Genomic DNA, 25,972 nt, shown 5'->3' with positions numbered 1-25,972 from the left:
TTCTTTTTTTTATGTTAAATTATATTCTTTTAAACTCATGTTGTTTAAGGATTGAAAAAAAAGATTTTTCATTGACTTATTTTGCTATGTTTGTTATGAACTTAAAAATAGGATATATTTCTCAAAACAAACAAATCCTTGATCCTTAAAAAAATTACTAAATTGAGGATGATTAATAGTAATCGGAGAGTTATTTAATTATTTATTATACTATTAGGATTAATTAATTAGTTTCTATGTGCCCTATAATTAATTCTTCTCAAATTTGCTCATTGGGGGGGGTCATTATTTAGCTTTCCAAACATAACAATCACATTGTAGCTGGATATCCTTGAAAGCTTAAGTTGGTTGGTAGGTGTATATATTTTCTGTTATTGTCCAGTGTTCAAATATTAAGAGAGATTATAAGAGAAAAAAATGAAAGCAGTAATTTAGATGTCGATTCTTACTTGTAACCTCATCAGAGATGAATTTACATAAGATGGCTTAAAAACATCTTTATTATTAAGATAAAAATAAATAAATAAATAAAGTAGTTGAAAAGAATGAACGAACAATCAACACCTCACTTAAACAAGTGGGTATAAGATTCTTCTATACTAGGAAACCAAAATTCGAATCCGTCATTCTATGAAAAAAGAAGAGAAATCCAGGGTTTTTTTATCCTCCATGTTCTTGTTTGCGTGAATTTGAATTGCAAGACAAGAGAGAAATAATGATTTGTTAAATTCATAAAGGAAAACTGTCATACAGTAGGAACTGACGAGTAGATATAAGTGCAAATTAATACAAAGCAAACTTGCTGATTTAATAGATACCCACTTACATATATATACATATATTTATATATTTCAGGTTGGCCTCTACCAAAGGCAGGGCAATGGACTAACTTCTTCTGTAATCCACAAAAAGTGGTACGCAACAATGAAGAGTAGAATCCATGCCCTTTTCTTCTCATCACTCGGTTACTTGTATTTATTTTCACAGTATAATATCGTATGAAGGCATAAAATCACAACTTTTTTGTTTCTTTCTTTATCCCTTTCGACTTTGGTAGCCATTGCCACGGTCCTTGACATGGAATCCAGCAGAAACAGAAGGTTTTCTGAAGAGAGCAACATGCACCCCAGGATCATGATGACTGCATGAAGAATTGTAAACGATTGAGTTGTTAACACCTTGCACATTACTGTTCACAAATGCACTCATAGGAGATGGCCCCATTGATCTTCCTTTGTGGTTCTTGTTCTTCTTGCTGTTGTCTTCTGCACCACTGCTGCTCTGGCTTCCCCGATCACTGCCTTCACTTCTAGGATTACCCTTCCAGTGAAGAGTATGAGAATTGCCTTCAAAAAAATGTTTCTTGGGAGAACGGATTACTTCCATTAAAGCACCTTTGTTTTCACCAGCAATTGTAATTACCCTCATGCCAACATCCTCAGAATCTGAAGAAATCTTCTTGCCGCTACCTTTCTCCTTTGTTTGATCTTTGGCAGTTTCTGGCTTTGCAAGACGCGCAATGCCAGAGCTGAGACTGCCTGCAAAGGCCCTCAGCGAATCACCTGCATCCTTAGGCTTGTCAATAATCTTCTGAACCAACACAGTTTTTTGCTCTGCTACTAATGGAATCTTGGGTTCAAGATCAGCGTCAGATTTTACTCGGGAAGGTGGAAGTGTTAGAGGAGAAGGTGGTGGAGAAGTGGGCTTAGGCTTAGGTGACTGGGGTGGGGTTTGAACTGTAGGCTTGACGATTCTTAGAGATGGTGTAGGGCCAGGCACACGAGTTGCACTGGTGGTTACAGCTTTAGTGGCTGGAGAATTTGGCACCGAGGATGTGACCGTCGCTGGCTTAGGGGCAGGAGAGCTTGGCGCTGAGGATGTGGTTGACACTGGTCTAGTGGTAGGAGAAGATGAGACGGAAGCGGATGGAGCTGGTGTAGAAGCTGGAGAGGCAGGAACTGAAGACGAAGTACGTGATAGTTTGAGGGTTGGAGAAGGTGGAAGTGAAAAAGTAGTGGGTGGAAACACTGTGGAACTTGGGACAGGAGAAGTGGGCACTGAAGATGAAAGAGCAGGTGCCCTTGGAGCTGGGGATGTTGGTAATGATGCAACACCACCTGCAGCTTTTACAGCTGGAGATGTTGGAACTGAAGCAATACCAGCGGCAGGTGGCACTGTCGCAGCAGAAGGAGTTGGTGCGGGAGTGGGCTCTTGAGGCTGTGTTGGCACAGGCTGAGGCAGAGCAGTTAGCCTAAATGAAGGTCGAGCAAGAGCTGGACGGGGTTGTGGAGGAGGCGGCTCTGGAGTTGGGGTTGGAGCAGGGGCAGCTGGCCGCGCTATTGATGGCAAACGGAACCATGGGCGAGGCGGGGCAGGTTGGTTTGACATGTCGAGGAGAGTTTTTGGATTTTAGAACTTGACAGATAAGAAACGCAGGAATGAATACAAGTATAGAATATAGATGATTAATGCATGCGAGTTGTTATTTATAGTGTTATAATTTTATAATCGAAAAAAGAGTGGGGGCGGGGGGGGGGGGTTTTAGTGACTGCTATAGGAGATTCAAGTCCCAGCCCCTCCTTCGAAGCCTGGCTACAAATTAAGTTCCACCTCGGAAAACTTTTAATTAACATGATCATCATCATCGTCGACTTTTTTGGTACATTGTTCTGCATTTTTTCTTGCACTTCTCTTGCTGGGATCGTAGCAGCCGTTCCTTTCCAAACATGGTAACGGCTGTCCACCAAACTCATATTGACTAATGAGCATATTCACGCTGTGCTCATTGCGGCTTCACTCTACTCTCCCTGTTTCCCATTGTTACAAGGCGAATCAGAATTTGTCAATATGTTTTGTAGTTAGTAACCATAAAGCATACTGTAATAATATTCTAGAAGTCCCCTAGAGGATTTCGGTACCGTAGTTATGTATTCATCTTCCACTTTGCTTGCTAGATTTAGTCATTGCGATTCTTTCCGTCTTTGTTTTCCTTTTCGAACTTCATTTACCTCACGACGCTTCAAGATTTCCCTTCCATCAAAATAATTAGGGGTGTTAAAATAGCTGAGAGAGGATAGAGAGAGGTAGCAATAGTTGACGGTGACCGAAGATACACCAAAGTTCTCCATTGTTGTAAAAGGAAAAGAACGACAGAGGTGTCCAGGGAATCTCTACCCTATCTCTTCGTTACTACTGAGGAGTCACAAAGATTGTAGAATCTTGTTTTACAAGTCCCCTTCAAATATTATTTTAGTAGCTTCAAATGAGATCAAGACAGAAGAGAGATTCCCAGAATAGAATATTAGGCAAAAACTCTTCATCTGGAAGTATCAATCAATGTCATATTTGGGTTCGTTTAATCTAATTATACAGCAACAATATTTTAAATGACTATGGGCGCGATGTGATATATATATATATGGCTGTTACAGATTTTGGTATCCAGACCCAGTGAATCAAGCTTCTTGGTGGATTCAAGGGGTTTTTCTATAAGGGTTACAACACTTATTTTTTAAAATATTTTTTTTTGAAATATATTAAAATAATATTTTTTTTATTTTTAAAATTAGCATATCTCAAAACATGAAAACAAATAATTGATTTAAAATAAAAAATAAAATAATTAAAAAAAAACTTTTAAAACACAAAAATATTCAACTCTCTTTATGTATCATTTCAGTGGGCAGGGACATTTCATTGCATTTATCAGTTTATTTTCTTTTGCACCATATACCTTCATTCTGATAGATTCTTTCTGTGTCAATGAACTGCTAGCGCCCTTTATGTAAATTAATTGGCACCAGGGGAAATAAAAATCTTAGTTGTATGTGTCTGAAATCTTGAAATGCATTTGAACTTTTCAGATACAGTTTACAAGGCACATGAAGGTCAACACATTTGTTGGATTTGCAGATCGTACACATTAGGGAAGGACAAATGCAGATACTAATGGGTGCTGATGAGCTAAACCAATTTCCTTGTAATCTAATGATCTTGAAAGAAATTTGCCTTGGTCTAATTATCAACTCCTTCAACAGAGAGAGATTCTTCACTGTCATGCAGTACTGCTACATTTCAATAAATTGCAAATTCTCTTCCTGTGATTTTGATTTTTAAAAAATGGTAAAAGCATAGCCTGAGAAAAAAGAAGAAAGCAGTTGCATATGAACTGAGCAAGTACTTCTGACATTCTTTTGCCGAACATTAGTTGATACCATGAGAAGAGTTATGGTAGGATTTCTGTTGAATCTACAACTTTGTCCACAAGCTATTTCTTACGGATCGAGGAGCATGTATTGCATGGTAATGTATTTCTTTCTGCTCGATCATATATACTAATGACAAGGATACAGACAATCACAGTGGAAGTGGATGGAAAAATTTTCGAGTGCAGGTTATACAAGTGACCTGATATAGAGACAATATACCTGCCTGGTTTGTAATAAAGCTCAGACTCGAGGTCTCTATGATTCAAGGCCATTTAGTGAATTCAAACACTTTAAAAACTATGTCAATTCCAGTGGGGATTTGCCACAAGAAGAGAACAACGTTAATTGCATTTAATGCAATGTGAAGGTTCCTTGCCGTTTCATTCCCTTTCTGCATTGCAGGGACTAGGGCGGCTGCCGCTGCCCATAACACCGTAATGCCTGTGACACAATTAAAAACAGTAAGATCAGCTGATCAAGGCAGTTTCTCAGAAGTGAAAACCAGCGGCGTGACTAAACTGGACGGCATTTTTGAAAACCTTATCCTATAACACGCGAGTCAATGTACAAGAACCCTTGTTTCCCCTTTCAGGTTATAATTTTGGATTTTGATAAACATAAACACTGGTGCTATACCTGCTCCTGCAAACAAATGAGGTCCAGGGAATAGCTTTCCTGTCCTCAACCATGTGTTGACTCCTCCACCAATTGCTTCAAATACTCCAAGTCCTAGCAATATTGATCCCGCGTTGAAGTGCCTGTCCCTGTAAGACCCTTTAATCAACTCCTTCCTCTCCTGTATTAGAAATATCAATGCCTTAGATAAACATATTCTCTCCTCGACTCCTTCAGAAATGCAATTGGTTAGGAAAATAAATGCCTCCCAGAAGTCACACCATTTCAACATTCAAGCAATGCAATTCCTCAAAAAAACTTTCAAGCAATGTAGCATTAACAACAATTTATGTGTAATTAAGAAATCTAAAAAGAATTTGAAAAGAATCACAATGGAACATTTTCACCCCAACCAGGAGACCATGGTACTCCAAACAGTTTTAGAAGTGATCTTTGTTATTATATGATAGGGCGTGAATATGCAAACACCAAAGAGAGAAAAATAATTTCATCTCTTAGTTATATTAAACTAAATTTGGCAATATTGGAAGAAGAAATGTACACCAATTCCTTCTTCGATGACATTGCATTAATCATGATTCGTTCTATTAACATATCATTAGGTATCAATGGCATTCACATATAAAAATAATAATAATAAAAAAAAGTAGTCATATGCTTTGCAAATTGCAATCCTCAAACATTTTTCCTTCTCAAATGACTCCCTCAAATGGTAACTCACAGAAGGAATCCTGAATCACTACAATTAAAACTGTTCTTTTTTTTTTTAGCCTGTAGCCTTACCTCAGTGAGTTGCTGAATTTTGAGCTCAACAGGAGATGGTGCAGCTTCCACAGGTGTGCCTTCAGGAGTAACTGGGGTAGGTTTCACTTGCCTTTTAAGTTCACTGATCTCATTCTGTGTGGTCCTAACACGCCTCCATTGCCACCCCAAATATCCAGCCCACAAAGTGTAGAATAATAAACCACCCATCACAATGGGGTGAATAAGTGCAAATGACCTTCCCTCCAATATCCCAAACTCCCCACCAACAGCAAGCGCATCCTACAGTCCACAAAAAAAAAAAAAAAGGGTCAGCAATTCAGTCCAGAAAATGATAAATTAGAGCAAAAGAGGATTTCTAAAACTGCTTGACGATGGGCTTGCCTTTGTGTCTAAGAAGAAAGGTAATGCGAGCGATGCAGTTGAAAGAGAAGCTGAACTTAGATGCTGGATGGTTTCAGTGAAAAACTTACGAGGGCTATGCGAGTCCTTTTTGCAGACATCTAACTTTGATGAGTTAGAAAGAAGAGGCATTTTTGAGTGGATAAGTGGAGTATTATTCTTCTGAGCAAGAATTGGGAATTTTAGAAGGCCGAGCGTGGTGGCCATGCTGTCACTCTGTGTTGCCTGGGACAGGAAGATAGAGGAAGAGAGGATAAACCGGCTACAACAGAAGATAAGGAACTGAGATTTACGAGACCTTTTCAAGCATCTGTTTTGGTTAATAAGAAAATGGGCCCGTCTCTGTAACGACCACATGATTGCTGATCCATCTGTTCAGTTTGTAAGTTACAGTCTACCTTTGAAAACAGTGATGTCATTTTGTAAAATGAGGCTTGGGCTGCGATGAAGACAACATACAAGATTTATCAACATTTTAGATCATAAAAAAGATAGGCTCTCTCGTGGGGTGGGTTCAGAACGTTGCTAGGGTCCATTTACAAGTTCTGTGAAATAAGAGTTGGAAATTGTTGCCGTGTTCGTCCGAGGATATTCCGAGGTTCTGGGCTTGCCTTGTTGCTCAGCCGGATCCAGAATGAAACGCTTCTGCTTTCTAAACTTCGTTATGGAGGGACAATCTTAGATTATTCTCTTGTAGCCTGTAGGCTTATGTAATTTGCTTGTCTTCTGATATCTCCATTGATGCGTTTTGAAAACCTAATTTTGGTAAGGCTGTGAAGATCAAGTATTCTTAAAATCTACATTACAGCTCTTCTACTTCTAGTTCAATCTGAACTTAGACAGATACCTAAACCTAATCCTTGGTTCCCTCCATCGTTTTTAATTTAAGCCACGGGATCATTTCAACCAGGTGGTAAACTTTATCTCTCCACCTTTAACGAATAATTTCAAATATTTCTCATTAAATCGAAAGGTTTTCTGATTAAATAGAAGCAAAAAAAATTGCAATGATTGCCCCTTTGATCTTGTCCTTCGGCTTAAGTCTAGGTTCTGTTTGGTTTTGAATTAAAAGGATTAAGAGGATGTTTGAAAATATAATAATAGTTAATTTTTAAAGTGTTTTTTATTAAAAAATATATTAAAATAATATATTTTTTATTTTTAAAAATTTATTTTTAACATCAGTATATCAAAATAATCAAATTTTAAAATTAAAATTAAAAAAAACATTTTTAAAATACAAAAAATAAACATATCATCAATATTAACCACTTAATATTAACCTTTCTATGATTTTTTAAAGTAGGGAGAGATAAGCATTAACCTAACAGGGATGAGGTAAAAAACTGGTGATGGTGGGGGAAGAATTTGGGATTTGTGCTAAAAAAACCTCTCATTAATTTTTATTCAAATAAAGCATAGAACCCATAACCATGCATTGTTTATGACTTGTATTTACTGTAAATTTTATTTACTGGACCCATGTGATTCTTCACATCTATCAAACATTCTCAACACTTTACCCTGCAATCGCTTTTTACAATTTTAAGATTTCATCACTTAACATTTAACTCCTTGAAATTTAATCCCAAACCAAACACGACCTCGAAATCTTATTTTCTTTGACTCCATGTTAAATCCTAAGATTACCGGGCCTATAGTCTTGTACGGGCACAAATCCTCTTTAAGCCAGGAAAAAAAGGTACTGATACGAAGATTTGGCTACGCGGCAAGGTTTTTTTTTTGTATTTTTATTTTGTTAATATATATAAATGTCAAAATAAGTTTTGAAAAATATATAACTAAATAAAAAATATTTTAAAAAATAAATATTACCGTGATAAATGATATATCTGATACAAAAATCCGTTGAGGACTCTTTTAGGGTTCTGCTAGCTCCTCCTCGTCACTAGCATTTAAAATGATACATCTCTACAGAATTACCTAACATCGAATTACCTAACATCCTGCCGTCCTTGATTGATGCAGCTCGTGCATGATAGGCATAAGCAAATGGGAAAGGGGAGGGGGCCTTGTGCTGGACCACCATCGACCTTTTCCACCAAAAGCAAGAACGTTCATGGGATGCCAGCAATTAACAACCGGTCCAGGGCATGGGCAGTAAGCTTCTTTTTAACTATCAGGTGTCCTCTCGGGTTTTGCGAAGAATGAAAGGATTGGTCTCCTTTACAATAATAAGGTTTGGGTAAAAGCTAATGAGTGTCTTCGGAATATCTATTAAGTATTGTTTAAATGTTTTTACAGTATTTCACTTGGTATTGAATCGTAATAAAAAGAATAAGAATAAAATATTCAAATGGAAATTAATGGTATTGTTTATAGAAATCAATTGTTGTTTTATATGATAATATTTACAAGTGTTTACAGTAAATTACTAATTTACTTCCTGTTATGTTACCATGGATTAAACTAAAAAAAAAATAAATGTAAAATATATATATATATATATATTTTTTTTTTTTTTTTTTTCCTCTGTGTGTGTGGGTGGGTGGGGGTGGGTGTGGACTCATGAACCACGTGGCTACATTTTCGAGCGTTTTAAAAATGGCATGATTACATTTAAGTAATTATTTATGCCATCTCATTAATTAGCAATAAATTGTTGCCTTCAGAAATCACCTGTCCATCATGCATGTGATATATGCGAGGCACTGTATTGCCCTTATGAGGTTACATCATTGCAACGACATGTCATCGGAACACTTGATAGCAGACGATAAAGAGTAGAAGGATATTCTAGTTGAAAAGGCAAAATCACTAAAACCACGAGTGGTTTCGAAACTTCAAACTACCAGCACCAGCCAACTTACCAAAAAAAATAATTAATTGAGGTCGTGGCCTAGTAAAACAAAGAATTTATTTTTTATTCAATTTTGATTTTTTTATACATGTTGTTATCTCAACGATACTTTACTTTTCTATTAGGTTTATAGAATATTTAATAAATTTAAAAATTAATTATAGTATATATAAACTGATAGTTATATATAACAGAAAAAGTAAACGTTACTTCAAATAAATATTGCCTGATTTTGTAACACTAGCCCGTGATGGTCCTGGGTTTTGATATCCCTTGAATCGTTGCGTGCGTGAATGAGTTTATGGTTAATCGCAAATTAATTAATTAATAGTTCGTGTACGAAGCACAATTATTATTTTTTATTGTTATTATTAATATAAATATTAAAATTAACTTATGTATATTTTGATTAATTTTATAAATTTTAAAGTTAATAACCATTTAAATCTTTAATAATTTTAATAATTATAAAATTTAAATTAATAATTTAAAGAAAAAACAAATCTAAAATCTAATCCATTTAATTATTCCTGAGCAAATTACACTTACATGTCATGCAATTAGCAAAAAGAAGTGCATATTTAACCAATTGAAAAGCACCGTGGAACATTGCAATCGTCGCCCTTTCCACCCAAAAAATAAAATAAAAAATGAATGTCTTGTTTTGGAGGTATTCGTGTCTTTTCAAACCACACATTAGTCATAATCGGTGGTATATGCATTTTTTTTTGTTTTTTAAACAAAGTGAAATAACTTAAACAGGATCCATAATAAAAATTCATCCTATTAGTAAACAGGGATAGTAATGCTTTTTTATTTTTTTTAAATACAATAAAAACAACAAGTTTACTCTTTAAATAATAAAGAAAAATAAATCATACATCTAAAATGACCAAAACCTTTTTTTTCGTCGTGTTAATGGAACACTGCCAGATTTATAGCAGCTAGAATATAATTATCCAAATATGTATATATTCGGCGCTAGCATTGCTACTTGATAGGATAGCCTATCTACTTGATAGATAGAATAATCTGCATATGAGTCCAAAGCCAGGTATAAACATATAAATGGAACGAAGTGGATCACGAATCAGTAGAGTAGCACCTAGAAGCAATGAACCAGCAGAAAGAGGAGATGAAGGAGACTCCTCGCGTCTTTACACCTCAATTTTCTCCACCTTTTGGATTCCTAGCAAATCATGCCCTTAGAAAATCCGTGTGCAGGGTTTAATTGAGGTTGACATATCACAAACAGATGGAGAGCATAGGCATTTATCACGAACAGATGGCGAGCATAGGCATTTCTTATTGCTCTGTGGAAATGCCGTAGGAGAGAAGGAGCTTGGAATTTTAAGGTGGAAAGTGGTGGCATCATTGCTCATTCTTTTAACCTTTCAATTTGATCACTAAACTTTCCGTAAAGTCTTTCCTCCTGTTGCGTGGACATTTTCAAAACAATGTTCCTTTTCTCCGCCGTGAAAGAAGTAGACAGTGGGATTTCCTATTGTGACGTCATATGCGCGAGCATGAGGGGCTTTTTATGAAATGGATGGATAAATTATTTTTTAGTATCTAGATTTGATTGCGGTTATTGCTTAATTCTTTAACTTTATTGGCGTTGTTCTTTGGAATTTAGCATATTATGTAAAAAATTCAAGAAAATAACGCAATTCATAAATATTTAGAGAATTTTTATGAATCAAATTTTTTTAAATAATATATAAGGTGTTATTATTAACATTTGGTATTATAATACATGATATTAGCTTTTTATTTAAAAATATATTAATATATTTTTTTATTTTTAATATCATTATATCAAAACTATAAAAAAAACATATTAATTTAATTTAAAAAGCATGTGATAAAACAAACGTCGTCAAGCTACATCTCTATATCTATAAATATAAAAAAATATAAAAAGTTTTTAGATTTGGTTTTTAACTATCATTAATTTAAATTTTGTAAAATTAATATAATTATTAATTTTAAGATTTTAAAAAATTAATTAAGATATGTATAAATTCATCCAAACATTCATAAAAAAACTGATAAATGATACATGCGATCTATACACAAATGATGGATTCATTATCTAATAAATTTATAATTTATTTGTGTAAAAAAGAAAGTTGAGTTCCTAAATATCGCAAATATTCAATCATAACCCAAAAAAATCACTTGGGGTTATAATGGCAAAGAAATCAAATCTAATACAAAAGACACGAAGTCATATAAAATGGTAGAATCAATTAACCATAATGGTGGGCAATTTAGCTAGCATTTTAAATTTTGAATTAAGCTATCTACTCGCCTGTCAAGTTTGAAAGTTATGCCAGATGGAATTTTTAACACAAATTAGCACATTTTTCAAAACTCAGCAAACTATGACCATTATGTTTTTGTTTTTATAAATATCACAATTCACAGCTACTTTTACCAAACCTTTTTCCTATTTTTTTTGCCGATGCTAATTTGTCAAGAACATTTCTAAACTATGTTTTACAAGAAAAGCATCCTATAGTAAAGTGTTTTGCCGGGAATAGCTGGTCTGGTCATGATTATTTTTATAAAATAATATTTTTTTTATTTTATAAAATTTATTTTTAATATTAGCACATTAAAATTAAAATAATATGCAGTTAAATAAAATATTTAATTAAAAAAAACATTTATAAAATACAAAAACAAACATGAACTGTATATACATGCAGTGAAGTCAAAGGATCCGGTGATCCTTCCACCGGGAGAGAACTTGTGCAAAAAACGAATTTGTCATTCATCTGTTTATATGATAAGAAATCACGTAGAGAATAAAGAATATCCAGGTCCTCAGATCAAAAGAAAAGCAATTTTTGGGCATGTCCATGTCACAAAATATATGCTGTCTTCTTCGACTTGGCCATTGGTCACAACCCAAAACGTGTGCAGTTGTAATCAAAACCAAGTAATTTGAACTTTCCAGTTCATAAAAGGGAAGAATAAAGCGAAGGAATTTGAATTTTTAACTAGAATACTATTTTTTTATTCCTTCTCCTCTGGATGTAATGAGTCTTCCAGAGTCCTTAATGTAGAAGGAGGACGAAAATGAAAATAATAAATTCTCTGTGGAATAATTTTATGAGCTTTCCTCGTGAAGAAATTCCCTGTTCATTTGGCACCAAGATTCAACCCCCAAGAGCGAGGAATCCAAGATTTGATGGATTTTCTTAGCATTATTAGTCTTCCAATTGTTTATTTTTCGTTGTAAGTTGTTCTTTAAATTGTTTATTTTTCGTTGTAAGTTGTTCTTTAAATCATGCTTTAAGTGGTTGGGAAAAACAAATTGAGTAATTTATTCATCTAACCGCAATTATTGCTAAGAAAAATGAATAGAAATTGAATCCATAATTATTGAGATGGATTTCCTCCCGAATTTAGGCTTAAATACTCCTGCTTCATCCCTTGGAATGGCCTGAAATGAAAATCGGTCTACGGCCGAAATAACAGTACAAGTAGAAACCGAGATAAATAATTTTTTGTGTTGAAATGGATATTAATGATATTTTTTTATTTTTTAAAAATTATTTTTAATATTAGTATATTAAAACTATCTAAAATATATAAATTATATTAAATTTTAAAAAAAATAAAAAATAATTTTTTTTAAAATTTTTAAAAAACATATCCCAAATACTGCCGAACAAACGTAAGATATAGAAAAAAAATTCCAAACACCGCCGAACAAACGTAAGATATAGAAAAAAAAACAAAAAACAAAAACCTCACTCACGATATTATTTATGAAATTATAATTAATTTAACATCCTGGCTGTCTAGTAGATAGAAGGATCACAGAAACGACTGCGAAACACGGGAGGGTTCGGCAATCGCCACTCTCAAGAAAGGGAAAAGAAATCAAACGCCACGCTTTCCTGGTGCCGGCAATTAGCCGTCTCTTAACTTCAATTAGTTTTAGACTTCTCTCCTCTCATCTCCTATTTTAATCAAATCTTTCTAGGTTTTTTCGCTGTATATTTCTCCGTCTCCCTTCCACTTGCAGATTCCCTCACTCATGGCTACTTCTAATTCTTGCAAGAGGAAAAAATCTCCCCTTAAAATCCCAAGACTCCATCTTTGAGTTTATATCTTTCCTTTTCTTTTCTTTTTTTAATTATTTTCTTCAATTTGCAGCAAACCATGGAAATTCTTTATGCCCCATTCTTACTTTTGTTCTTAATTGTTAGTCTACTGATTTTGCTTCGTGTCCTTTTATTCAAAACTGGGCTAATTTACATCACCAAAAAATGGTGGAGATCTATAGAAGATTGTTTTCATGTCTATCAATTCTTCAAAGTCCCAGAATTCAACGAGAGCATGCAAGAAAATCAGCTTTATCACAAAGTCTCAATTTATCTCAGCTCTCTGGCTTCCATGGAAGACTCTGATTACACCAATCTCTTCTCCGGAAAAAAATCCAACGATATCATCCTTCATCTCGATCCCAACCAGGTAATCGATGATTATTTCCTTGGAGCTCGAGTTTCTTGGATTAACGACGACAACAGCGATACGACTTGTTGCAGAACCTTGGTTTTGAAGGTCAGAAGAGCCGATAAGCGCAGAATTCTGCGTCCTTATCTGCAGCACATCCACATAACATCGGACGAGGTCGAGCAGAAGAAGAAAGGCTTGAAGCTCTACATAAATATTGGCAGTCATGAGCAAAACAGACGGTGGAGATCTGTTCCATTCAATCACCCTTCAACGTTTGATACAATTGTGATGGATTCTGATCTCAAGAATAAGTTGAAATCAGATCTTGAGTCTTTCCTCAAAACCAAACAGTACTACCACCGGCTGGGGCGTGCCTGGAAGCGAAGCTACTTATTGTACGGTCCATCAGGTACTGGAAAATCCAGCTTTGTTGCAGCTATGGCCAATTTTATTGGCTACGATGTGTATGGTATTGATCTTTCAAGGGTTTTGGATGATTCGGATCTGAAAACGCTATTGTTACAAACGACAAGCAAGTCAGTCATTTTGATTGAAGACCTTGATCGGTTTTTGATGGATAAATCAACGGGTGTTAGCTTATCAGGTGTTCTGAACTTCATGGATGGGATATTAAATGCTTGCTGTGCAGAGGAAAGAATTATGGTTTTTACAATGAACGGTAAAGATCATGTTGACCCGGCTATTCTCAGACCGGGTCGGATTGATGTTCATATTCATTTCCCTTTGTGTGATTTTGCTGCATTCAAAACTCTGGCGAACAGTTACTTGGGTGTTAAGGATCATAAATTGTTTCCTCAAGTAGAGGAGATTTTTCTAACTGGGGCAAGTTTGAGCCCAGCTGAGATTGGGGAGCTTATGCTTGCGAACAGGAATTCGCCCAGTCGGGCCCTGAAATCGGTTATTACTGCTTTGCAAACGGACGGTGATGGAAGGGGGTCTTTGAACATTAGAAGACAGTGGACTGACAATTGTTCAAGGAAGTCAACTGAGGATTCAGGGGAACACTCGGGGGTTTTTTCCAAGGAAGGTGTCCATGCCATGAAGGATTTTAGGAAATTGTATGGCTTGTTGAGATTCAAAAGTAACAAAACATCGGAATCGTTTGATATGACACCAGACCGTAAGGACGGGCAATCATATGGTTCTTGACGTTTCGAGGAGATGTCGGCAATTTCATTGCCTTGATACATCTCAATGTTTCACGTTCATAAGCAGCAAGGGGGCTTGAAGAACTTATACAGGGCAGAAGCCAGATGTTGATAAGAATATGGCATCGCTCAGAACAGTTAGTTTTTTTGTTTTTGATTTTTATTATTTCTGGTGTTTGGATGCTTTTGTTCCAATTCAATTAGAATGTGATTATGTTTGTGTCGTTTAGTTTTCCCTTTTTCTTTTTAAATTATTCCCTCGTCTAGATTAGCAATAGAAGGAGTTGAAGTTGCGGTTAGAGGTGGTTTGGAAACGCATTAAAATTATTTGTTTAATGTTTTTTTAATCATGTTGATATAAATTTAATTTAAAAAAATATTAATATACTCCCAAACACCTTTTCATCTTCTCTGCTTCTCCTCTTACTAGTTTTCTTTGAAGTGTTTTGGTTTGTAATTAGCTTTGATAATCTGCAGTTTATGCAGATTACATGACCATACATGCATGTGTATCTTTCCACTTTGCTAATCACATATGCGACCAAAAGGAGAATCGCCAATCAAAAGTAGGTGCTATGTTATTATCATATAATATACTATTCTGTAGGCCAAATGTTGAGGTAACCAAGGGCAGCATAATCGTCATCTACCTAATTAAAAGGGTAAAGGGCTTTGATTAAAGGAAAAAAAAAAGGTAAAGAGGTGAAATTTCTGATCAATTTACACGCTCCTGGCTTGAATCACTGAGCAAAAGATCCTGCTTTTAGCCATGTCTGCAATTAAACAAAAAGATAAAACACAGTATGAAATGCTGGGTTCCATTTTTGTACATTGTTTCCACTTCCTTCTCTATTGTGTTAAAAGTTACTTCGTTCAGAATTCAAATTTTAGATGTATAATTCTTACCCTCATTTACTATCTGCTTCTATTTGATAATAAAATCTGGGCAATGCTCCTAGATCCGGTGGTTTGGTGTTACGCCTTCAGCCATATAAACAAGGCTAGGACATGCTAACAACATGGAATATGAGGAGCTGTTTTGAACTATCTTAAGAACTATCTTAAATTTTAGTTTATTATGATGTGTTAATTGAACTATCTTAAATTTTAGTTTAAATTTTAGTTTATTATGATGTGTTAATATTAAAAATAATTTTTTAAAAATAAAAAAGAATATTATTTTAATATATTTTTAAATTTAAAAAACAATCACTGAGAAACATTCCGTCATCTCACTTCACTTCTGTAAAAGCATAAGAAAACAATGGACCTGAGTTTTGTGTTCCACAATCTTCAGTGACCCCCCCCCCCCCCCCCCCCTCTTTTTCTCCCCTCTATGTTTGGTTGTTTGATAATGGAATCGGAACATTAAAGAAGGCATCAATAGCAAAAAAGAACCCAGAGTGTTTACTATAAAGGGCTGGCCTTTAGAGTTTGATGGGATGTAACCAAGGGGTGAAACGAGAAATCTGTAATGGTCTCTTAACGAACTGAGCAGAGGCACACCTGATTTGAACCGAGTATACGAAAGTTTTGGAAATGGGACTTTTCTTCTATTTCTAGCGCAATGCCAATCTTCTTCTCCTGCCAAAAGCAAAGATGCTCAAACCATTTTCTTACCCTCATCATTGGCGACGACGTGCTTGATTCATGACTCCTGTTGTTTCTTGTAAAGTGCTTTTGTCTCGTCTCTTTGGTCTTTAGCGTTTAGACAGGGAACCAGCAGAATGCGGGCAATGTCAAAGAAGGCTCTGGGAGTCCTTGAAAACATAATAGGGTTTTTTGTTTTGTTTTTTTTTTTCCAAGCCTTAGGTGGGTTATAAAAATAGCGATTTAATGACATTTTTTATCCCTAAAATATTGGAGTTATGGCACATTAAGAACTGCACCATCAAAAGTTGTTGAACTGTCATATTTTTCATAAATATTGTCCCTTTGTTTAATACTAAGATTTCTTAGGACCGCAACGAAATTTGAGGTCATTCTAAATTATTATTATTATTATTATTTTGTTAATATTTGATGTTTAAAAGTTTTATTTACTTAAAAAAATTAAAATTACTTTTGAAAGTAGATTCAATTTTTATTAGTATTTGTAAAAAATCTTAATAAAAAATATTAAAAATTAAATTTTTTGAAAGAATATTTGATCAACAACAACTAAAAATCAAATAAAGAGATAGTATTTAATAATACATGCCTCACCATGTCACAATCTCAACTATTCAAGAACAAAAAAAGTTATTAAACCTCGTATTAATTTATATTCTTTTCATTAAAGGAAGAAGTATTACTTTAGTATATTCTATTTATAGTAAGTTGTTTTATTATTTATTTTAAATCATATTTTTATTTATTAGTTATTTAACATTTAAGAAAAGTTTTTATTAGCAAGGGAACTTTTATTTTATTAACTTTTAAAAATCAATTCTAAAAAACTTAGAAAACTTTATATAAAATTTTTAAAAAATCTTTCTCAATAAGAAGATTCTTATTTTATTAAATTAAAATCTAAAATAACAATTTTCATTTGAAATTTTAGTCAAATCTCAATGAATATTTTCAAATTTGTTGTGATACCCGTTAACTAGTATTTTTTTCAAAGTAAAATGATAATATAATTTTTATTTTTTAGCATTTTCCTCTTTTTCTTGGCCTTATGCGTGAGTTTTTAAAGGGCTATTGAGATCTTTTTCAAGAGCCATGAGTTAGACCATTCTCTCTCATTGATGTAAAAGAATCAGCCCAAGCCATTCATTGAGGGTTAGACTTTACAATGTTTCACAGTGAATAAAAACAGGTGCACTCGCAAACATCGCTAGTTGGGGTGTTGGTTTTTGCTTCTTGTAGTAGTGCCTTCAAAACTACAAAGGAGCTTTTCTCTTGTCTAGATAGGAGTACAACATATATGGTGTAAAGAGGTATGTTCAAGGAAGAGATAAAAGTGATTTCGAGCTTGGGAGGCAGCAACAAAACCAGCCTTCACGAGGTCTTTAAGGAAGAAAAATATTTGCAGTGGCCAGAAGATAAGTTACCTGGCCCTCGTTTTATTTTTTTAGTTTGGACTAATTAAAATGATGTTTTTTTTAAACGAAACCACATGTTTATTTAAATAAAATAATGTGTTTTGCATAACCTTCTTCAAAGTCAAATTAATCTTTAATCTCTTTACTTCTTTTTATTGCACCCGTAATATTTTATAACTTTCAATTTCATATAATTTTTTCTTTGTTAAACTCAAACTCCATTCTTGAAGCTCAACACATTTTTTATTTTGTTTATTGGTTTTTAATTTATATAAATTGATCCATAATTAACTATTTAACTTTTAATTTTCTTTATATTTGTCTTTGATTTCAATGCTTGAAGTCTTGTGCATTTTACATGTTAGTTTTTGGTTTCAAATCTATTTAACTTGGTTTTAAATCGATCCTCAAATTTTGATTTTTTTATAATTTTATTCATGATTTCACCCAATTAAGTTTAGAGAAATTAAATTTAATCCTTTAAAATTCTAGTCTTCTCAATTAAGTCTAAATTAAACTTTTAAACTTATTTTTTCATCAATTAAGTTTTTAATAAAATTAACTTGACTAATTAAAAGTTCAATTAAATTATTGCACTTAATTAAATCTTTTAATTTCATGCAAATTAATTCTTACACTTAATCAAAAAATTAATTAGGCTCACGATTAAATTAGATTGATTAATTAAAGGTTTAATCAAGCTTTTATATTTAATTTTTATACAAATTTGTTTATTAATTATTTGATTTGACATTGAATTTGTATTATTTTTTAATTTTAAATATAATAAGGTATAATTGAACTTTTAATTTAATCTAAAAATCTAATTTGATTGCTTCATATATTTGAAACCCTTGCCGGCCTGTTTATGCATTTAAAGTAGCAAAAAAATTGGTTAGAAACCGAGAATTCAACTCGATATCATAAATGTTTCCAAGCCTCAATCTATTTGTTTATACAAGATGAATGCCAGAAACCATTAGGCTAGGTTAGGCTTGCTAGGCCAACTAGGCCGTGCAACGAAGCTTTTTTCTTTTTTTATTTATTTTGTTTTTTAGTAGATTTTTTATTTTATTTTATCACGATAAGATATTTATTGAATTTTCTGTTAAAATGCTTTCCAATTTTTATCATTTAACCACCAAAATGGTTTTCTTTGACCTTGCACTCTCTCTATCTTTGAGTTAAAGACAAGACAAAATCGCGCGCGGCCCAGCTGATTCATCTTTGAGTTAAAGACAAAATCGCGCGCGGCCCAGCTGATGAAATAAATTTTCGCTACTTTGGTTCTGTCCCCATGCCAACAGATGGTGGGTTCCAAGAGTCAGCTGTCCTCATAATGATCCTCGGCGCCGGACGTAACTTCCGGCCAGTAGAAAATGCTAAATAGTTATTCCAAATTGATTCTATAGAGAATAATCTGGAATTAGAAAGATATTTTATATGCTTTTAGGATTAACAATTGAAAAATGGATTAAATTTAGTTAAATCGTGCAAGAGACGCAAATGCTTCTTGAAAGGCCTTTTCCCCGGATTTATGAAGTTTTTTTAATGCTGACGTTCTACGCATAAATCTCACAACTAGGGAGTGCTGTGAGGCTAAATGCCCGATAATTCAGCAATGAGAGATGTTTTAGTTACAAATCACTGATTATGAAAGGACACTTGACTTCTTCATTACACGGTCAACAATGGCATGGCTGTAAGAACACGTAGTTTCATGACTATTTATTGCCTATGAGAATCTTATTTTCATAATTAATGGTTTCCATTTTCTCTTATATATAGTTTTATTATTTCGTATTTTGATTAATTGATATTATTACGATATTATTAAGATTAATGATTGCTTTATATATTTGTTCTTGGATTAGAAAGTGTTTCGGCTGTTATAATAACTTCTCCTTATTTGATGATGTCTTAGCATACAGTGGCGTCATGTTTTTTTTCAAAAAAAAAATTAATTAAAAATATACTAAAATAATATTTTCTAAGTATTTTTTTAATTTTTATATGAATATATTAAAGCTATAAAAATTTAAAAAAAAACATCAATTTATTTTTTTACATAAAAAAATCACTTTTTGCTCGCATGGACATCCAACAAATAACATCTCTCTTTTTTACGTCTACACATGGAATTCTCATTTAAAATTTAAGATATTTCTATGATAGAGCTGATATTATTTGAAATAAAATATAATTATAGAATTCAAATTTAAAACCTCCTCAAATTAAATGTGTATTCTTTTTGTCATACGAATCAACTCCACATGTTACAAAGAACTAGGATGAATGTATGTGATGTGTATGAGTACTCACACATGACGTGTAGAGATGACAAAGGCTATCCTTATCCCATTAACCAACTCGCATGTGTATGTCATAAATAGATCGATACAAAATTTAAATGGTTCATTAATGGGTTGAGCCGAAAATACCTAAAATTAATTCGATTAGGTAGGGTTGGGTAAGGGCTAGTACCTACTAGAATCATATAAAGGTATGCACAGTAAAATGATTGCAAAGAAAAATACATTTTAGTCCCTGAAACTTTGAGATTTTTATTTTAATATCTAATTTTATTTTTCTTGCAAATTAGTCTTTTTTATCCTTAATTTTTCAATTAAAATTTAATCTCTGGTTGATTTTTGAAAAAAATTCCCGGAAGTCAAATAGTAACATTGATCAAAATCAGTTAATTAATTTAAATGGATAAATAAATGAGGGTAAGGGTCATTAGTGATCACTTTAGATGGAAATAATCCAAATCTATCTTTAAGCTCACTATCACTCTCCTTCTCCTTCTCTCATTCTAACTATTCCTTGAAGCCTTGATTTCTTGAGTTTTCTCATTCTAACTTTTCCTTGAAGCCTTGATTTCTTGAGTTTTCCGTGTCCTCTCCTCTCCCATGTCTGATTGTGGCTCTTTAGATCCTAAACCCAGCCTGTGTTTATATAGGGAAGAAGGAAGAAAAAGACACAAAACCCTTGGTACAAACACAAATACGAGGATCAGTCTAACAAATCTTCATTATTTAACTTATTTCCAAATTGCATTTTATTCCTTCTTCCTTTTTGAAAATTCTTTTATATATGTGTTCATGTGTGTTTAGAATTTATGAAGATCTTTGTTAATGTTAAAAATATATTTTTTTAAAAAATAAAAAAATAAAAAAAATTTGGTTATAACAAGTTGGGAGGATCAATTTAAGTTTAAATAATTTTTTAATTAGGTTATAACAAGTTGGGAAGATCAATTTAAGTTTAAATAATTTTTTAAGATATTAAAATGTTTTCTGACTAGTTTTTTTTTTAATCAACAAGTTGAGAGTTGAGTTTTTTCTTGATTCGACCCAAGGTTTTTATTGAGTTATTTTTTATTTAATCTAAAACAATATAAATTATAAATTATCAAGTTTTAGGTCAACTGATTATATAATTAGGATTTAAATAACTATAGAAAATCTCATTTTCACTTGAAGTACAAAGTGCATGTATGGAATGAAATCATTTTAACAAAGAGTTGCAGTTTGTTTTTGGCTTTGCAAAATAAAATTCATTTTCAAGAATGGAGAATTATTGACTCAAGCATGTCTCAAAATTTATTTTATAACCAATTTGTTGCTAAATAAAAAGAAATTACACTTGCCACCATTTTATTCACAACCATCCATGATAAAGCACAACAATAAAAATACACATATAATAATAAAACAGATATATTTAACAAAAAAAATGTTATTATTATGGTACATTACTACAGCCACGTGTGTGATGTGATGATCAACCTGATAATTAGTTAACTATACCATGTCACATCATGTATTTGAGATCATGGCTAGCAATATTGAGAGGGGTCTATCCTTTTATTTTAATATTCAGGTTAAACTTTTTATGTATATATCTGTTATTTTTATGATATTTTATATATTTATTGAATTTATAAGATATTTAATAAATTTAAAAATTAATCATAATACATGTATGTTTATTCTGTTAGCCCGGGCTACCCAAAAGAAAAAAGAGATGCACAATGAGATGAATTTTTCTACACAATTTGTGTGTGTGTATATATATAAAAGCATACAGTAATGAAGCTATATAAAAACAAGACAGAGAAAACAGAGCCTCATTAATTATTTCAAAAGCGTTTCATCACGAAGAAACATAGATTCTTCTTTGAAGGTTTCGTCATAAAGAAATCTATATTTAATCTGTGTGTTGATTTGTGCTATCCACCCATCCAATAGCTTCATCAAGCACTTACATCGCTTTGGGTATATTAAAAAAGTAATATACGATGATGGTGGTCAAGTGATAAAGACTTAAGACTAAGGGGTTTGCTCCTTTTGTGGTCTTAGGTTCGAGTCTTTGGTTGCTCATATGATGGCCACTAGAGACTTACATGGTCGTTAACTTCAGGGCCCGTGGAATTAGTCGTGGTGCGCGCAAGCTAGCTCGGACACCCACATTAATCTAAAAAAAAAAAATAACATTTCTGGTAATAGTTTGACGGTTAAAGATGATGGAGGGGGTAAAATTATAAGTTTCATGATGATAAGTATATTTTATATATAATTTTTTTAATAACTTGGATTATAATCCTGATTAATTAAATAAGTTGGATTTATTTGAATTATATTAAAAAAATGCAATATACATATATAAAGCGATCATAATAATATGAAAAAAACCCTTTATTCAAAAGAAAAAAATAAAATTTAAAATAAATTATTTCTTTCATTATGTTTAATAAGTATGTTGATCAAAATCAACTTGTAATAAAAATAGATACATATATAAAATTTATTGAATTAAATTAAAAGAAAATATCATGTAAAGCTACGCATATTAAAAATATAATAAAAAACAAATATTTATTCTATATAAAATATAATAAAATATGGATGAATTGTATTAACCTCTTAAAAAATTAAACACACCCAGTATAATTAAAAAATTAAAAAAACCAAAACTAAATAACATATAAGAGGTATTAATAAAAGCGTAAATTTAAAAATTATTTTAAAAAACCCAAACTATGAAAGGAATTAATAAAAAAAATGAAGATTTAGGGGAAAAAAATAACCAAAATGAGAGGGGAATAAAAAATACTATCAACTTGGATTGAAGAGTGAAATTGAAAAAAAAAACATAAAAATAAGAATTAAATTGAAAAGACCAATATATAATAAAACATTGAACATGTAAATTTTTTCAACATGTTTTTTTACTACAAAAATCATAAGTGTAAATAAAAAAACCTACGCACCTATCTAATTAAATAAATTACAAACCATTGTATACACAAATGAAAAAAATCATTAAAGATAAATAAAAACATAATTAAAACAATTAAGAGACAAATATATATCAAGATATTTAATATCACAACACGAGTTATTTACTTGGTTGTGCTCATTAAATTTGTTTATTAAAATTAATTTGCAATATAAATCCACACACACACACACACAAAAGTTAACAAATAAGATAAAATGAAAAAAATATATTTTACAAGGTGGCACATATTGAAAATAGTATAAAAATAACTATGTAATCTACATCAAATATATGAAAAAATTATATATGAATTATATTAACCTTCTAAAAAATAATATTTTTTCCATAAGCTTTAGTTTTTGTTAATTAAATTGATGACTAGCACAACACCATGATCTAAACTAGGTTTGTTTTAACAATGATTATGTTTTTTAAAAAATAAGAGAAATTCGATAATCAAGTTACCTCTAGAATTTTTATTTAAAAAAATTATTTTTTCAATTATTTTTAGCCATAAAATACCTTTAGAATACTAAAAATACCAACATACCAACCCATTAAACACAAACAACAATCCAAATCACTAAATCAAGATGGAAAGAAATAGTGCATCCTTAACTTAGATTTGTTTTTTTAAGTTACACTGAAACTTAAAACTCATTACTTGGTGATATCGTTAGCATCAATTTTAACCCATTTGGTTGTAAAATTTGCCGGATATCATTAGCACCAAAATTTTCTCATGAAAAAAAAATTGAAAATAAAAAAAATAAAATTTATTATCAAAATTTATTTTTTAAAAATTAAAGGGATCAATTATCTTATAGAAAAAAATTAGAGGACTTAAATATAAATTATAACAAATTTGAAAGTACCATCTATGTTATCTATATTTTCCATTTCAGTCCCTATCTTTTAATTTAGACCTTCATCTTAAAAAATATGTAATTAAATGTTAATTTTTGCTCAAAAAAACTCAATTGTGGAAAGAAAAAAATTAAAATTAAACTGAGATTTTTTTTAAAAAATAATTATTGCAGTTATGGTCTGTGAAAGTATGAATAATAATTTTATGAACATAAAAAAACGCTACAAGCATTTGTTAATTACCAACGAGCCAATACACAATCATTAAATCATTGATGTATTTCAGTTTGACCGAAGAAAAAAAAAAGTAATAGAAAAACTTTTTTTATCTTCACAAAGAACCCTCATTTCACTTGTTTAGAGGTGATTTTCACAATGAATCCAGGATTACAACGAATGAAGGAAAAGGAAAACCATCCATCCCAATCAATACATATAAAAAACCAAATTCCTGGGTTCTGTAAGACAAGTACAATACCGCGAAAATCTTGACAGGTCACAGAAAAGAAAACACTTGCCACCCTTACCACACTACCGATCACTTTCCGAAAGCCACAGAATCAATCAAGAACTTGGAGTGGTAAAGTCTTGTAGTACACAATTCACTAGAAAAATGATCAAATCAACACGAGCAAGCAGATAATTTCTTCATCTCACTAATCTCCAGATCGGTCCCTGATATGCCATCAATCTTAGAACCTCTAAGCGTTATGGCATCAGCAGCATGGGGATTTCCAGTGGCACATTCCAATGACTTCTTACAAATCACACCGTAAATTTCTTCTAGCAGCCTGAAAAATGCACCGTCCACATTGTCACCACTAAGGGCTGATGTCTCAGAAAAAAAAAGGCCTTGATCCTCTGCAAATTCCACCGCGTCTTCTGTTGGAACTGCCCTGAGGTCCGCAAGATCAGCCTTGTTTCCAATCAGCATGATCACAATTGAGTTGTCAGCATGGGCTCGGAGCTCCTCCACCCACCTAGCCACGTGATCAAACGTTGGTCTCTTGGTAACGTCGTAGACTAACATAGCCCCCAATGCCCCTCTATAGTATGCGCTTGTCACTGCCCGGTACCTGCAGAATTTTGTTTTTTTTTTTTTTTTTTTTAATTTCTTTCAATAAATTGGATTTGATATATCAGAATTTTACTGCAACTACGGAATACGTATTGACAGTAGCATCGGCATTTCAGTGCTATTTACGAGCCAATATGGAATGGATCCAAATATTGCATTCAAGGCACACATTTCCACAATTATTATATATATTAATTCTAAGAACATTTCTTTGATCAGCATGTTTTTCTTAAGAAAAAGGATCATCTCGTTCGTAACAATTGAAAAACTCTGAACATCAATTAGGGTTTTCATCTTCTGATAAGCAGGCAAGTAGCTATACATTATAGTTTTAAAAACAATTACATGTATATTTATTCTAGTCGGGCCGAAAGGGTCAAGCAAAAAGGTACGTGTTTGATGTGGGTATGAGAAAAGAGCGAGAGAGAGAGGACCCCAACCTTTCTTGGCCAGCAGTATCCCAGATCTGAGCCTTGATGACCTTGTCTTTAATGATGACAGTCCTAGTCTGGAACTCGACACCGATGGTAGACTTTGAATCAAAGCAGAATTCATTCTTAGTAAACCTGGAAAGAACTTGCGTCTTGCCTACTGCAGAGTCACCGATCACCACCACCTTAAACACATAATCGATTTTCTCTTGCACAGTCTCTTGGTGGTTCTGATCAATCTCGGTATCAACACCATTCATCTCTTGGTTCATTTTTTATCACCCCTCAAACAAATTAACCTGGGGCAAGGAAAAAGAATGGGACTTTATCTTGACTTTGTTGCTCAGCTGCTATGTGAAATATAATATGAAACCCTTCAAACTTTGTTATTGGTCTTGGGACCTAGTCCTGGTGGTGAATGGAGTAAGTAAAGGAAAGAGAGGACCAGACAAGACCGATGTTCTCAAGGGTTCGTAATCCCTCACTAATGTAGTGAAAGGAGGAGTTGTGAACTATGGTCCAGTCTGTCTCTCTTTTAATTCTCTGTAGCTGGATGCGCACCATGCATTATTTATTCATATAACACGCCAGAGAAATTATTTGGCATTAGCCATTGTAGACTTATTAATTACTGCCTCTTTAAATCTCTCTCTCTCTCTCTCTCTCTCTCTTTAACAGTAACAGGAGACATCTGACACCACACCATGGTGATTTTTTCTGAGACAGTTTAGTCCACATGTTCAATACAATACAACACAAACTTAACTAGATGACATGCGATTTTTGGCCTCTAAAATCACTCAAAAACCA

The 25,972-nt window shown here is 32.7% G+C and overlaps 4 protein-coding genes across 4 annotated transcripts; 1 reads left to right on the top strand and 3 right to left on the bottom strand.

Annotated features, from left to right (window-relative positions):
* Positions 1-750: 750 nt before the first annotated feature.
* On the bottom strand, positions 751-2,494 carry LOC105135580 (vegetative cell wall protein gp1-like). The gene has a single exon (XM_011040505.1). The coding sequence runs from the start codon at positions 2,386-2,388 to the stop codon at positions 1,036-1,038; it is 1,353 nt and encodes a 450-aa protein (XP_011038807.1). The 5' UTR covers positions 2,389-2,494; the 3' UTR covers positions 751-1,035.
* A 1,697-nt stretch (positions 2,495-4,191) lies between these two features.
* LOC105135571 (plant/protein) lies at positions 4,192-6,306 on the bottom strand. Its single transcript, XM_011040494.1, has 4 exons — positions 5,991-6,306; positions 5,628-5,888; positions 4,845-5,004; positions 4,192-4,649 (listed from the first exon to the last, which is right to left on the bottom strand). The coding sequence occupies exons 1-4, from the start codon at positions 6,213-6,215 to the stop codon at positions 4,471-4,473; spliced, it is 825 nt and encodes a 274-aa protein (XP_011038796.1). The 5' UTR covers positions 6,216-6,306; the 3' UTR covers positions 4,192-4,470.
* Positions 6,307-12,640: 6,334 nt separating this feature from the next.
* Positions 12,641-14,773, top strand: LOC105135563 (probable mitochondrial chaperone BCS1-B). The gene has a single exon (XM_011040483.1). The coding sequence runs from the start codon at positions 13,009-13,011 to the stop codon at positions 14,473-14,475; it is 1,467 nt and encodes a 488-aa protein (XP_011038785.1). The 5' UTR covers positions 12,641-13,008; the 3' UTR covers positions 14,476-14,773.
* Positions 14,774-24,050: 9,277 nt separating this feature from the next.
* LOC105135554 (ras-related protein RABA3-like) lies at positions 24,051-25,716 on the bottom strand. Its single transcript, XM_011040471.1, has 2 exons — positions 25,172-25,716; positions 24,051-24,729 (listed from the first exon to the last, which is right to left on the bottom strand). The coding sequence occupies exons 1-2, from the start codon at positions 25,432-25,434 to the stop codon at positions 24,276-24,278; spliced, it is 717 nt and encodes a 238-aa protein (XP_011038773.1). The 5' UTR covers positions 25,435-25,716; the 3' UTR covers positions 24,051-24,275.
* Between the last annotated feature and the right edge of the window lie 256 nt (positions 25,717-25,972).

Source organism: Populus euphratica, unplaced genomic scaffold (genome assembly GCF_000495115.2).
Source record: "Populus euphratica unplaced genomic scaffold, PopEup_1.0 scaffold2.1, whole genome shotgun sequence".
NCBI lineage: Eukaryota > Viridiplantae > Streptophyta > Magnoliopsida > Malpighiales > Salicaceae > Populus > Populus euphratica.
The sequence above is the reverse complement of the archived record's forward strand: the minus strand, read 5'-3'. Positions and strand labels throughout refer to the sequence as shown.